Source organism: Microchirus variegatus (genome assembly GCF_963457635.1).
Source record: "Microchirus variegatus genome assembly, chromosome: 11".
Taxonomy (NCBI): domain Eukaryota; kingdom Metazoa; phylum Chordata; class Actinopteri; order Pleuronectiformes; family Soleidae; genus Microchirus; species Microchirus variegatus.
Window position 1 is genome coordinate 17,695,607 of NC_139812.1, and position 15,269 is coordinate 17,710,875.

Below are 15,269 nucleotides of genomic sequence, written 5' to 3' on the forward strand. Positions count from 1 at the left end.
TATTAGGAATAATTAAATATTTTGGTAAGTACATTAACAGCTAGTCCGACTCGGTCCAACAATATCAAAATCCACCTTTCGAATCAGAAACTTAAACCTAAATGTAAACTCAAATTCCAGCCAACTAGGCCAGTGCATCAATGGAAACGTGTGCTTGGTCCAAAAACATGTAACTGAGTTCTAAGAAGAATCAGAGAAGAAGAGAAGTCAGCATTTAGTATTCTCACCGGCTCCTTTAACATATAGAATGTTGCTGCTGAGCAAAACGACCGAGTCAGCACAGCCAAGTGTTCTAGGAAAGAAGTGGGCTTGTTGAGAATAAAGTGAGTCATTTATTTCAGGGCATACGTTCCTCTAGTCATTGGGAAAAAATCTCTGTCCCTTCTTTCTGCCAGCTATGGGTGCACACGCTCCCAGAAAATGGAGGTGCCAGATACCCATTACTGATCTGTAAGCTGTGGTCCTGCAGCACAGGAGCTTTTTTACTTCAGATGTTTCAGACGGCTGGTACAACGGGTCAAGAAGCAAGAACAGAAAGAAAATAGAGAATGTTTTCAAGTGGAAAGAAAAGAAAGGAGTTCCCCCAAGCAGCAGTAATTATGGGTTTCAACATTTTGCTGAAGACCAGGCTAAAAAAAGCATAGGATGTATATTCACGAAAACCAATCGGAACTCTTTTTCATAACAGATCCTGAAAAGCACCCAGGGTGTCACAGTGAGGCTCGTTTTCACTCAGGTCTCGATGACACTGGTGTGAAACTGAGAACAGGCGCATTGGGTCTCATTAAATCAGGTTGTGAAGTCTTGGCACAAAACAAAGCCTGATATAATGCAAATAGCTTCAGGCCCTGTTTTATCTGACTCGCAAAAATCTGATCAAATGCAGCCATTAACGGAGAAACAATCAAGATATCCCCTACTTCCCCTCACTTTGCAATAAATCACATTTAATTTGTTTTTAATGGTATTATCCAAGAACGCAAATATCCAAAAGGAGCCAGCTGTGTTGGCTTCACATTGTGACACAAACATTATCACTCTGTCACCATGAAAGCTTTAACCATTGATGTTAACCTATTAAACCCCCCAGTTGTTTTGAAGAAAAACAAAAATCATGAAACACGAGATTTTGACACACAACCTTCATCTGTTGAAGTCAACAGCACAGGTCACATCAACTGAAATAATAGATCAACTCATTCTAAAAAGGAGAAATTATTTGACAAATACAAAGATCACACAACTAGTACTATTCACAAATGTATATCACATCTTAATCAACTCTTAAATTTAACTTACATGTAATGCAGTGTCCACAGGAGTCACATGGGGACGTGTCAAAGCCTTTACCACACAGTTCTGATATGACATTGTACTCCACCTGCACCTGAAATAATAACAAAATGGGAATGATCAGTGAATTTAAGTGCCAACACTGAAATATAAATTTATCAATATTAAATAAACAGTTTATAAGAAACAATGATGTTTCCATCCTATAAGAGTTCTAACTGGTGTACAAAGATATTTCCTTGATGTCTGATTACACAAATCACATACTGCAATACTGTGTTTATACTTCGACTTCTTTATGGTCCATAAAATGGAACATTGTCTTTTACAGTGGCATAAAGACAAGACAAGAAACACATCACAGACAACACTATGCACAAAAAATAAACATAATCTATAAGTAAAAAATACTATTTGTAGTATTTTACAGGTGTGTTAAAATGTGTTCAATAGTCAAAATAGTTCGCAATTAAAATGTTCACAGGACAAAATCCAGAAAATAAAAATAAGTTTATGAACTACTTGCAAAATATAAAGGGGATGGTGTTAAAACAAATAGTTTTAAACTATTTATTAATTTTAATAAATTTTTGTCAGACAGACAGACAGCGTCTCCAGTGTATAAAGGCCTGTCCTGTGACAGCAGCGCCGCATCTGCTCTTTATATGAGCCGGACTACAATGCTGCACACTCCCCTCCCTTTTTCATCAGTGGAAACAAGTGATCATGACATCTCCTTTTACATCTCTGATGGCTTTTTCAGCCGTGTTGTGCTCTGCTGTAATGGAAAATACATTCATGAAAAACACACATGGCAAGCTGTTAAGAATAAGATAATAGCAATTAATGGCCTTTTTTTCTTTCCTCCCCCCCTTTTTAAATGTGTCACATTTGGTAAATGTTCCATTCTTCATAGCAAAGCATACATTTTACAAATCATCATTTTCTTTATGTAAAAAAAAAAGGTCACTTTCACTGATGATCACAAAGCGCATTTGTTTACCGTGTGACAGGTTTAAATGTCCAGATAGTATACCGACATAATTTAATTTCAATGCTGAAATTCATAAACAATAGAGTTTGAATTGATAGTCTGGTCATTCTACTCCGACATCAGACAGACAGACTGTAGCTTGCAAGCTAACTAGCTAGATAGCTAGACAGCTCAGAACTTGAGAAAAAATACTTTTGTACTAAATAATTAATCTTGAGAATTATTAACGTACCTGACTAAATGCCAGCATGCACTGCTTTCCCACATTGATAATAAACTATATTCTGGTCATTCTACCACGACCTGTGACACCAGACAGACAGTCTCTAGCGGGGTCGTATCTATGTTCCCCGTTTTTCCCAAAAAAGGTCCACTTTGTATGTGACAGGGGAACATAGGACCCTTTTTTGAAAAAGGGTAGGGTTAGGATTATGGTTAGAAAAAGGGTCCCATGTTCCCCGGTCACATAAAGCGGGGAACATAGGACCCGGGGAACATAGATACGGTCCCGTCTCTAGCTTGGTAGCTTGCAAGCTAAGTAGCTAGATAGCTAGACAGCTCAGAACTTGCGAAAAAATACTTTTGTACTAATTAATTCGTCTTGAGAAATATTAAAGTATTTGACTGAATGCCAGCATGCACTGCTTTCCCACATTGATAATAAACTATATTCTGGTCATTCTACTACGACCTGTGACATCAGACAGACCGTCTCTAGCTTGGTAGCGTGCAAGCTAACTAGGCAGACAGACTGACTCGAGCTTGGTAGCTTGCAAGCTAACTAGCTAGATAGCTTAGAACTTGAGAAAAATACTTTTGAACTAAATAATTAATCTTGAGTAATATTAAAGTCTTTGACTAAATGCCAGCATGCACTGCTTTCCCACACTGATATATAGCTAAATGAACTGTATACAGTCTGGCTGCTTGTAAAACAACATAGTCTTGTTGTTTTTATAAATACTCCAGCAGTCTTTTAACTTCTGTGAGATCATCTGTGGCCGTGCACGTCTAAAAGCACAGCTGTTGCGTGTACGTGATGAAGGTCTCACTCTGCGACGCTTTCACTACACAACTTCACAAGCAATTTGGAAAAAATGTGTGTGGGGGGCTTTTTATGCTTGTCAGAGCAGTGAAAACAGCCACGACCACTCCAGTCAGTGACAAGAATGCTGACAGAGCTATGGGGCTTATTCCCTGTGCTCCTGCAGACGTGGATGGCGCACGCGAGGTAATTAGTTGGATTTATTTGTTGAAAAGTCCTCTTCTATTAAGCAATGCATTATTGCTTTTATCATTTTATGCATAGAGAGGTTCTCATTCACTGCATCCCTTTGTTTTCTTGCACACTTCTAGGTTGGGAGGGGAACTGTTTCTTGTATAGTTCCACAGGAAACTGACAATTGAAAACCTGGCACTTTCTTTCTCACCAGAGGCCTCATTTGCATAATCTTCTCAGAGATGTGGCGTAAACACAGATAACGGTGTTCTGCAGCAACCTTTTAGCTCCTCGAGGGTTTCTGGTCCTTAAAAGTTCCTTGTGCTTTGTGTTGGAAACTGGCATTGGATGCTGGGTAGGTAGCATAGCATGCAGTGGTTTTATTGGACCAAATTTATAACAGCTGTTCTTGATCTGGAAACAAGTGAACACCAAAACAGTAACGTTGTAACCATAAAACCAAAACTATGAGTTGACAAAAAGAGACAGGCAGTAGAAACGGCAAAATGTGTTTTTGGCATTATGAAGGGACCCCTTTCACCTTTCAAAATACATGTTTATAGTTCCTTGGATAATTTAAAGGTTTTTAAATAAAGTATGTGGGTTAAAGAGACAAGATTTGCATCCAAGTTCAAAGAAACAATTCATTTTAAAAAGGCAAGATAAAGGAAACTAATGCTTTGGAGTTTGCCAAAATAAATCTAGACTGGAGGACAAATTGGTACTGAAAATCACATTATTATTGCTTTATTTGAATGTGATTATCAGTCTCTGAATTTATTGAGGAAAATCCTCCTGCTTCTTCATTAGCGCGACTATCCTCCTCTGTTGAGGATATATTATCACAACAGCAGAACCCTTTTTTCTTTTAATATCGCACATGTGCTGTGACCAGCAGCCAGAGATTTGTGACCTCATGTTTAATCTTTTTCTCATTCCTAAGCATTCAAATCCCAATTCTGACATCTGTCAGAGGAGGTGGGAGTAAAAGTTGAAAGAGAGGACATGTAATTGCATAACCATGCAGCATTCGCCTTGGTGATGGCGTTACATCAAATAACTTCACTCAGGCCAGTACTTCTCTGGCGCTTGGTTCAGGCCTCATGCACGGACCCATGAGAGCGGCAGAGCAGGTGTCTCCAGAAAACCTCCCAGTGTTTCACTGACAGTCGGATGTGTCGGTGAGGCCACGGTTACTTATCGTCTGCCTGATGAACGACGCTACGGAGTTGGGACCAAAGAGGGAAAAGGCCCTGCCGCCATGAGGATCCCATTACCGGCTCCCTGCACATATACACCGTGTCAACTAATGTTTGGGCCCCAGGAAATGCTGTCACTTTCTCTGATTTGTACTTTTTTCCTATATGTCCAAGAGCCTGATGCATGCATTCAGAAAATCAGAGCGCATTATGATATTCCACCATGCAGTCATGCAAAATTACTTATCAGATTTAGCGCCTTGTTTACTAAAGCCTGGACACAACCTGAATGAATGCAGCCCTTTCAAGAAGAGAGTTATTCCTGATTTATCTAGGAGATTATTTAGAACATTTGCACAAATGTAGTCAGTCACAGTTTCCCAGTCAGGATACAATAATGCTATAATGCAGCAGATTCTATACATGAGGCTGATGGTGCAGCTGTATATGGTGTCCCTTTTTATTATCACCTGTATAATCTGCTCTTGAACCACACAAAAAAATACATTGTGACTGTTCTAGAGCAGGACTCTCAGTGCCTTGTCTGGAAATAATGGTTTTCAGTACCATATTTCATAGAATGTCAAAACAAAAGTGCCGGTTTTGATGTGGAACAATGAATGTTCAGGATATAAATAAACATATTTGTGATGCAAAATGAGCATGTGTTAAAAAAATCCAAAATACTTGACACCAAACATTTCACACAAGTGTCACGTCAAAGCCAACATGTGGTTATTACGGTAATTTCACTCACGTTGTTTCAGGAAGCTGGCGAATCAGAGTCTTAGTCACCAGAGAGGAAAGAGTTGGAAAAACACCTGTACATAGTTTCCAGTTTTTGGACATTGAGACAAAAAAAAGGCAGATGTTATTTTAGATGCGTTTTATACTGTTCAAATTTAACATGCCAAATCCAGTGTTCATGTACAACTACAGTGTTTTTAAATAAAACCTTTTGGGTTTTTTTTACAATCAGATATTGACAGTTAGCTGGAAAAATGGGCAGTGGCTAAAATAAGCGAGTCAGTACAAAACCAACAAATAACAGCAAGTCTGGGTAAACAACAAAATCAAAGGCAGCAGGCAGGTGATCCAGAAAAAAAATGAAAAGCAAAAATAAGTTACCTTTGCTGAGAGGTCAAGCATGAAGGCTGAATATTCCCTGTAGAAAGACAAAATAATCTGGCTAATACCGGTGAGCTGGTCCAGGCTTTCAAACAGGAGTGAGTGAGTGGTGGCAATCAGAGTAATCTGCTGCAGGTGAGTTGGAGGGGAAACCAGGTAAAGGGGGTTTCTCTGGCCAACCTGCAGGGCAAAAGACAAGCAGACACACCCACAAACACACCCACTCATGCAGACAGACGGCCATATAAGAGGAGGGGAAACAGGAAGAGGAAATAGGGAGAGACATATTATGCAGCTTCTAACTGTATGTAAAGAAATAAACAGAAATAAGTCATTATAGCTTGATATGAAGTGGTGGTGTGAAATCGACCGGGGGCTACAAATGGCCCACGGGCCACAAGTTTGAGATCTCTGTCCTATATGTTTAAAGAGTTAAGCAAAGTTTGTCATATTAGACCCATTTACTGACACAGAATGGCTCATAAATCACAATTATTCAGTGATTTCGCATAATCTCCGGTGCACATTTTATCCGACTCACCCCTGTGAAAAGTGCAGTTCCTCCCCACTGTTGGCAGCTGCAGCCACTTCTAAAAAAAAAAATCAGATATAGTGACTGATTTTTCCAAGATTAATACTACACAAATAAATCATAAGCATCATCACCTGCAATCAAAACATGTTGTGCATTCCTAACAGAGTGATAACAGAGTGCGTCTCATGATTAAAGTGGGATGTTTTAAGTTTCCCCACATGTCAAGAGTCCAGCTTCATTAGTTTAATCTCACAGGGAAGCTTTAAAAAAAATAAAATAATAATAATAATAATAATTTTCATGGCCTCTCTGTTTGATTTAAGAGTGGACAATAAATAGGTTGGGGGGAGTTGGGGGAATAGAGTAAAGTCATGCAACAAATGTCAAGAGAGGCACTCAAAGTCAAGACACTGCTCGGAAAAATGTCGTCCAAGTTTTCTGCTTTACCGAGAAAAAGCTTCGGCAAGGGCAACATTTAACGGTGACACGAGTCGTTTAATGAAAGCTGACATTTCTGGGAAAGGCCTAACTTATGGTGGAGTGTCCCTGCAGTGCTTTTCTGAATCCAGTAACCTCATATCCGCTGCACCTTCACACTAATGCGTCAGTAAAATGTGAATGAGACACTCTTGGCTACCCAAGTTTAGTCTTTTCACTTTGACAGCCACTTTCACTGTGTAAGAATGACATTATGTGTTTCATATGTGCAGGCCTGAGTATGAACTGAAGCCTGGGCAGCTTTTATGATAGGCTGCAACAGCACGACAGACTGTTTATCATCATTTCACTTGTGTGCATCTAGTATCTTTTATTTATTTTTCTCTTAAAGCTGAGGATACAAACCTGTTTGTGGCTGTGCAGTAACACAAGTAGTAAGTTAGAAGTCCAACCTCCACCCATGTGTTTTCTGCTCGATTTCACTCATTGTTTGAAGCCTGCAGTGCGTGCACACTTTCACTCACCTTAAATCTGAGTCAAACAAGTGCATGCAGGGCACAAGCATGACTCATCATCAGCACAAAATATGTCTGGTCCAGCTCACGCACAATTATCCTGAATGGACTCTGAAATAAAGAACAAGATGTTGACGTTCTTGCATCCAGCAGTTAAACACTCCTCTGCAGAGGCTGCTCAGTTTCCCACAGTGTCAGAGCACTCCCTTATCTTTCAATGGTTTACGTTTTAGTTTTTTTAAATCCTGATTTTGATCCGTACCTGGATCACTACAAAGATGTAATAACTTATTTTCCCCTTGGCCATAACCTACAGCCCCAGAAATGTGTGCTTCTAGTAAAGTCATTTTGTTAAACTGGTATTTGTACGTGTTTTAAAATGCTTTGCTGTTATGATAATGAAATCCCCTCTTGTGCTACTGCACAAATCTTAATTGGCACTTTATTAGATACGCAGGAAACCAAAGTGTTCTTCTGCTGCAGTTGCTCATCTGGTTCAGTGTTTGACTTGTTGTCTCTTCAGAGACGTTCTCCATACCTTGGTTGTTGTTAAGAGTGGTTATTTGAATTACTGCTGCCTTTCTGTCTTCTTGAAAAAGTTTGGTCATTCCAATCTGACCTCTGACATCAGAAATACTTTTTTGGACCATTCTCTGTGATCCATAGAATGTCTGTATTTGTAAATCAGCAGTTTCTGAAATAGACCAGCCCACCTGTCACAACAACAATACCATGTTCAAAATAGTTTAAATCACCGTATTTTCCATTCTAAATTAGACTAGATTAGATTTTAGCTTTAAGTGTTTGATGCAAATTCAGAATATAACTTAACCCAGAGGTCTGAAACTTGTGGCCCTCATGTGGACCTCTAATCAATTTAATGTGGCCCGCCACTTAACATGAAGTTATAATAGGCTGTTTCTGTATCTTTTTTTACTATTAGTAGAATAATTTCGCATCATACATCCATTTATATTGTAAACTAAAAAAAACAACACACTTTTATTTTGAAATGCTGTGAAATATCATTGTAAATATTATTATTTTCTTTTCTTTTTCTCAAAAACATCAACTTTTTTTCACTTGACCAGCCTCATACTGACTAAACCAGACACCCCGAGGCCCCAGGTCATTTGAGTTTCCGACCAGTGACTATTTTTACTGTGTGTTTCGTCCTCTTCACACAGGCACATCCCCTCTTTAAGACTATTTGGCCATAAAGGACCTGACAGCTGAGGCATTATTGGTCTGGTAAAAAAAGAAAAGAAAAAGAAAAGAAAAAATGTTTAGAAACACTTCTCAGCAACGCCTAAAGTGGAAAACTCATGTGACCCCATCAAACTCCTGTTAGGTGTCCCCGTGTTGCCATGAAACATAAATACATGCTGTTTGGTTTGGTCTGGAGCTTCCATATAGAGCTTCCAACAATAACATACGCTGTAAATGGTTAAGTTTTTACTTACTGTACATGCAGCAGGAACATTTAGGTGTTTTTTCCCCCCAAATCTAAATGGCACATGTGTTCAATGCAGATTTGCTGCCCTCTAGTGTAAGCATGAGGAAATTGCCTGAGATGTTATTTTAGAGACAGTAAAAGTGAATGAGTTGTGTCACTGAGTTTGTTCCCACTTCCTCTTTGTTTTATCGTCAGATGAGGAATGTGGTTTATTTTAAGCAAGAAGATAAACTCAGTATAATTCTGCATGAGCTATTTGACACGGGTGTTACTATTAACAGCTATAGTTTTACTTCTTGGGGGACCATTTCAGATGATAATTTAGCTAGATATATGGAATATTATATGGTAGGTTATAATTTAACAATGTACCAAATAATGAAGAGGGTGCACAAAGAGATACCAGTCCATCAAAGCACAGACTGCACAACTATTCATTCATTCACTAACCCTTATGCAACAAGTATATTGTGCTATATGGATCATTGTGTATTTAAGTATATTTTGAGGTATTTCCAGGTAGTACATCTGATTTATTATTTATTTTTTTGCATAATTTCACATAATTGCATTTGAATGCAGTCAAAGGTCAAAGGTCACCAACCAAAGATGTGCCAAAGTACAACGTGGAAAATAAATGGAAACCAGATGAAATGAAGGCCTGACAACAAAGGTTGCATTTTAGGGGAAATGTCAAAAACAACCAGTGATCATTTAAACAAGTTAATAAGTACAAAAGTTCAGTGACAATGTTTTCTTTTAGTGTTTGTATTGGCAGGGACCAGTTTTCTTTCTCTTTTTTTTAACTAATGCATGCTTGTTGGACAGATACTGAGGCTACCTGTAGATATGTTTTTAATGCACATACAACACATAACCTACAGGGGATGCTGTCCACCAGTTTACTGTCAAATCAACATGGCTGCGCATTAAAAGCACAGCGAAGAGTGAGTAAGAGTTGTTGCCTTTTTCAAATCAAAGATGAGTTGTGTCACAGGGATCAGACAGATGTACCACAGCTGCTGACATGACTGTCCACCGCCACAGAGAAGACACCACTGCGCATGCGCCAATATCACTCCACCGCTCTCATAGCAATACAAAAAGATGTCTCACTCCTTCCATGGCGCCTGAAAAAGAACATCCAGATATTATCTCATAATTATGACTTAGCATCATATAATAATGTATCTTTAATATGACTTAATAACTGATTATTATGACTTAGCATCTCATTATTTTGACTTAGTATCTTAATATCATGATGTAGTATCTTATTATTATGATATAGTATCTCATTATTATGACTTAATATCTGATGCATAATGATGTAGTACCTCATAATTATTACTTACTACTACTACTAATTTACAGAAGCGTATTGCGTTCACTTAAAAAAAAACCTGTTTTTCTGAGTAATTCATTTTTTTCCCTTTTTTTCTGTCAACTTTTTTCCCCTGGTTTTCAGAGTAAAATTTTTTTCTGTTTTTTTGCGTCTTTTTTTGGTCTGTTTTTCGTAGTAAAAGTCATCATAGCTCTATATGAGTCACTTGCAGGTTGCACGAAAAACAGAAAAGAAAATAGCACGAAAATAAAAATTAAAAAAAAAACGAAACTGGCTCAGAAAAACAGGATTTTTTTTTTCAAGTGAATGCAATAGGCTTCCGTACTAGTTAACTCAATTATGACCAAACGTGTGATCATCTCGCAGCGCAGATACGATCTTTGCAGCCGCCTCCACTTCAGAGTTTCTAGAAGGAAGCGGCGCACGGATGTCTCCATCTTCCCCCGGCCCGGGCGGGGTTTTGTGATGGGTGTGGCTGTCTATACGGGGAAGTTTCTCCCTCAACCGGTTGTTCACGTTGAGTGGACTTGACTACCAAAACTCCGAGTGACATGGACGTAAAGTAAACAGTAGGTTTTTCTTTTGGTTGACCGGTCTGTGTGAGTACATCACAGTTCCTGTGGAGAACATACTTCACACACACTCAAGGTAAAACTGTCACATGCTTCAGTCACAGCTTCAAAGTAAATGTATCACTGCATCTGTTTCTCATAAACAACTGTAAATGATGACTTTTGCTTGTTGAACAAATCTCTGTCATTGTTTGTTTGGTTTAAGAGTAAATAATGAAAGTGTTGGTGTGTCTGCAGCTGTTGAACTGTTGAAAGCCTAAAAACTGATTGGTCTGAACTTTTCAGAGCAAATTTTAAAATATGAATATATAAATCCATTAACATGCATCCATTAAAATCCATTTAAATTCAATGCAAACTGGGCTATAAAGGTTTACCAAAGTTCACTATAACTTTAAATCTCTGTGCTTTCATTGAAACAAAAGTAAAACATATTTAATTTTAAATATGGATAATTGATAATTGTTTACTTGCAATTTGCACACTTCACCTGCACTATCTTACCCTGTTGTTATGCTTGCATAATAACAATAAAGAATCTTGAATCTTGAAATATGATGTCTCACTTTGTTAGTCATATTTTAATTATTTAGTTCAGTGCTCCCACTGCTGGGCGTTGGAGGTATTGCAGCTGGGCCCTAAAAAGTTCCTCCACTTACCAAATTCATTGAAAAATGTATTATTGGTTCTTTGGGAAAGTAGATTACACAATATTCAAATATAGTATTTAGTATAAAAGAGTATAGAGATATAAAACAGTTTTTTTTTTCTTAGGCCAATGGCAATGTTTAGAAATAATGCAGCCGATTAATTTACTTTTTGGGGCCAGTTTTGCTTTCTGCTTTGTCAATCTCCATTTTTTCATCTGCACTGCAGTGCACTTATAACATATACAACTTAAAACATATATAAACAAAATACTATATGAAATTGTCCAGGTTTTAATTGCTTTACATGCAACTTTTCCCAGAGCAATGGGCTTCCTGCAGCTGCTGAAATCCCAGTTCTTGTGCCATCTGGTCATCTGCTACGTGTTCCTGGTCAGTGGCCTCATCATCAACCTACTGCAGCTCTGTACTCTGCCTCTGTGGCTGGTCAGTAAACAGCTGGCCAGAAGGGTCAACATCAGACTGGCCTACTGCATCGCCAGCCGTAAGTGGAGTTGTATGTTGCTGCTGAAACTCTGTAGAAGAGTTTATATCATATTTTCTTATCCAAATGACTGTGTCTTAATGTTTCTCAGAGCTGGTGGCAGCATTGGAGTGGTGGTCTGGGACAGAATGCACTCTCTACACTGATCCAGAGAGTTATCGACTGTATGGAAATGAGAAGGCCATTGTGGTTCTGAATCATAGCTTTGAGATTGACTTCCTGTGCGGCTGGACCTTCTGTGAAAGATTTGGTGTGCTTGGGGTAGGAGGAAGAACGCCACACTCTTGACCATGACTTTATGAAGAGTGGTTTTCTTTTTTTTCCAGCAATGTGATTTTGTCTCATATTTTCCAGAGTTCGAAAGTATTAGCCAAGAAAGAGTTGGCGTATGTTCCGATAATTGGTTGGATGTGGTACTTCCTGGAGATCGTGTTCTGCAAGAGGAAATGGGAGGAGGACCGGAGGACAGTGGCGCAGAGTCTTCAGAACCTGCACGATTACCCGGAACATTACTGGGTATGTTTCAAACTGTGGAGGTGATTGCACAATCGAGATAAAATACATATAGTGCTGATGAATGCTCTTTTCCTGGGGCCTAGTTCTTGCTCTTCTGTGAAGGAACACGCCTCACACCAAAGAAGCACCAGATCAGTATGCAGGTGGCTGAGAGCAAAGGTCTGCCCAAACTCAAGTATCATCTTCTGCCCAGAACCAAAGGGTTTTGGATAACTGTCCAAAACCTCAGGGGAACTGGTGAGTATTTACCTCTGCTGAGGTATTTACATATGGCTGTTGGTAGATACCAGACACTGGGAGTCTGTGAGTGGGATTTGCATATCAAATGAGCAGTGCAGTTAACCACTGTTGTTTGTGTTGTCTGTTCCTACATAGTTGCGGCTGTCTATGACTCCACGCTGAACTTCAGAGACAATCAGGTGCCGACCCTGCTTGGGATCCTTAACGGGAAGAAGTATCATGCAGATTTATATGTGAGGTAAGAAAAGAAAAGAGGGGTTTTGTGCGTCAGTTAATTTCCTGGTTACTGGTCTTTACCTGTGAGATCTGTCGTCCTCACAGGAGAATCCCTTTAGAGCTGATCCCAGAAGATGAGTCAGAGTGTGCTGCTTGGCTCCACAATCTCTACCAGGAAAAGGTAGGAGTGTGTGAAGGCATAGTTACAGTACATACATGGTTTTTCAAAGACTTAATCATGTGATATTGAAACTGCATCCATGTTACTTAACACTTTGGCCACAACTCAGCTCTCAGCTGGAACAAAAAGCTCTGTTTACACTTGTTGTTTCATTTGGCTTCTACAGTGGTGATTGGTAAAAGTCTTATCTTATCTTCTCAAATGTAAATGTAGTTGTATGAATGTAGCCTGAGTCTACCTTGATGTATCTGCAGGACAGCTTTCAGGAGCATTATGTAAAGACAGGGCGTTTCCCTGGTCCCATCATGAGCCCTCCACGCCGACCCTGGACCTTAATCAACTGGCTGTTCTGGTGCTGCTTGCTCCTCTACCCTCTAGGCCTGCTCCTCGCTCAACTCATCAGCTCTGGATCCGTGCTCACCATCGTAGTGTCTGTGGCTCTCTGCACTGCAGGTTAGTATCATTCATTCATTCGTTCATTCATTCATTCAAGCACAAGATGAAGTCACAGTGGAAAGGGTACAAGATTCCCTCCCTCAGTTTAACCAGCTCCTTTTTGTCCAAACGTTCCACAAAGCAGCAGATCTGACAACTCAAATGTAAGTGTCCCTCTTTTGGAAAATATGGTTCATCTCTCGGGGAGCATGACCCCAGCACCATTCACCAGGCATGTGCTTACTGACCAAAGTCAAGCATTCATCCATCTAAACGATTTCACAGAGATGTTAAATGGTAGAAATTATTTCTTGACCGCATGGTTTCACGAGGAGCATGTTACAGTTTCCACAGTAAATGAGTGCCCATGGTTCTGGTTGATTTTAAAATGACATGACTGTGCTTTCTGGGAGGACTGAGCGTACGATTTAAAAAAACAAACAAAAAAAAAGGATTAATTAAAAGTGTCAGTTAAAGCAGTGTTAGAAATGTCTCCAGACTTTGGTTTCTGACAGATTCTGACAGCCCCTAATTTATAATCTGAAAGTTGCAAATTCAGCCTTGTAACTTTAAGCTACAGTGCGTAACTTTGGGTTATTTTTGTTGTTCTGAACAGAAACATATGTTTAAGTTCACAGTTTTTAGCTAAACTAAAACTTGCCGAGTCTGAGTATACATGCGGAGGAGAACATTGATTTATTGCGCAGAACACCAAGTCCGACTCCAGTCCGACTAAGCGTATACATGCAGGAGTAGTGGGACTATGAATCGCATTATCCAGGACTAAGACTCAATTTTAGTCGGACTAATGTGTTTACATGACATTAAGACAATTGAATTATTGTCTTAGTCTGACTGAAATCTGACTTTTAACATGATGTAACACTGAATGTAGCTTACCTGAAAACAAGCTCTCTAAAGCAATACTATGACTACTATCAGACCTGACTGAGGGAGCGTTTGTGTGTATACAGCGACAGCACACGGGCAAACAACCAGGGTTTTTCAGTAGTAAACTTCACTTTCCTGGTTGACATGAGAGCTAAACACGGCTACCCTGAGAAACAGAGAGACTTGTGTGGAGCTGATTGGCTTAATCAGTTTGTTTACATTTACAGGTTGCGCACTACAGTTTTACCTCTGATCCTGAGAATTGTTCATACTTTGAGGTTAAACTCATACAATTTAAACAAGGAATTTACTGTGGAAATAATGAAGTCGTATACAGGTTCTTTAAAGTCTTTGTGACTTGCTTAACTCCCTATTCTAAATGTGTTTTCTCTGAATCTTTCTTCCACAGCTTCAGTTGGCGTTCGTTGGATGATTGGCCAGACTGAGATTAACAGAGGGTCGAGCTATGGAAACAAGGAGGCTCCGCTAAACAACAACTAAGTGAATGTTGACTGACTCTGGGCTGCTTCCTCGCATCGCTGCTACTCTGCAGGCACCAGTCTGACAGGATCCTGCTGATACGACAAGTGGGAACTTGCATCGTTGCACAAATCAAACAGGGGTTGTGTTTGTCTTAATGCTAATGCTGCACAGGCTCAACTCGTAAAAAAATCATGAAAGAGGACAGTGTTGAGCAGCCTTCTTTCTGAATACTTACGGTGAGATCATGTCCAAAAGATGAGACATGGCTTCACTACATTTCATTTTAGTAAGAGGGGTCAAGACGATGTATTTACATACAAAAAAACATATTGATTGATAAAAGAAATTTGCAGTAAACACTGTAAACGCAGCAAAAGAGTGTGGTGTCGGTGTGTGTGGATGTTTTGTGTTCAGCAGTAGAGAGGGAGAGGGGGAGTCGGCCTTATTTATAAACCAAGTAA

General features: G+C 39.4%; 1 protein-coding gene across 1 annotated transcript; it reads left to right on the plus strand.

The window, feature by feature from the left end:
* Positions 1-10,715: 10,715 nt before the first annotated feature.
* Positions 10,716-14,826, plus strand: agpat4 (1-acylglycerol-3-phosphate O-acyltransferase 4 (lysophosphatidic acid acyltransferase, delta); the record flags this gene model as incomplete). Its single annotated transcript, XM_083897508.1, has 9 exons — positions 10,716-10,770; positions 11,665-11,846; positions 11,938-12,107; positions 12,201-12,362; positions 12,446-12,599; positions 12,738-12,840; positions 12,924-12,999; positions 13,254-13,452; positions 14,735-14,826. Exons 2-9 carry the CDS (start codon positions 11,669-11,671, stop codon positions 14,824-14,826), a joined length of 1,134 nt encoding a protein of 377 aa, XP_083753634.1. The 5' UTR covers positions 10,716-10,770; positions 11,665-11,668.
* Positions 14,827-15,269: the final 443 nt, after the last annotated feature.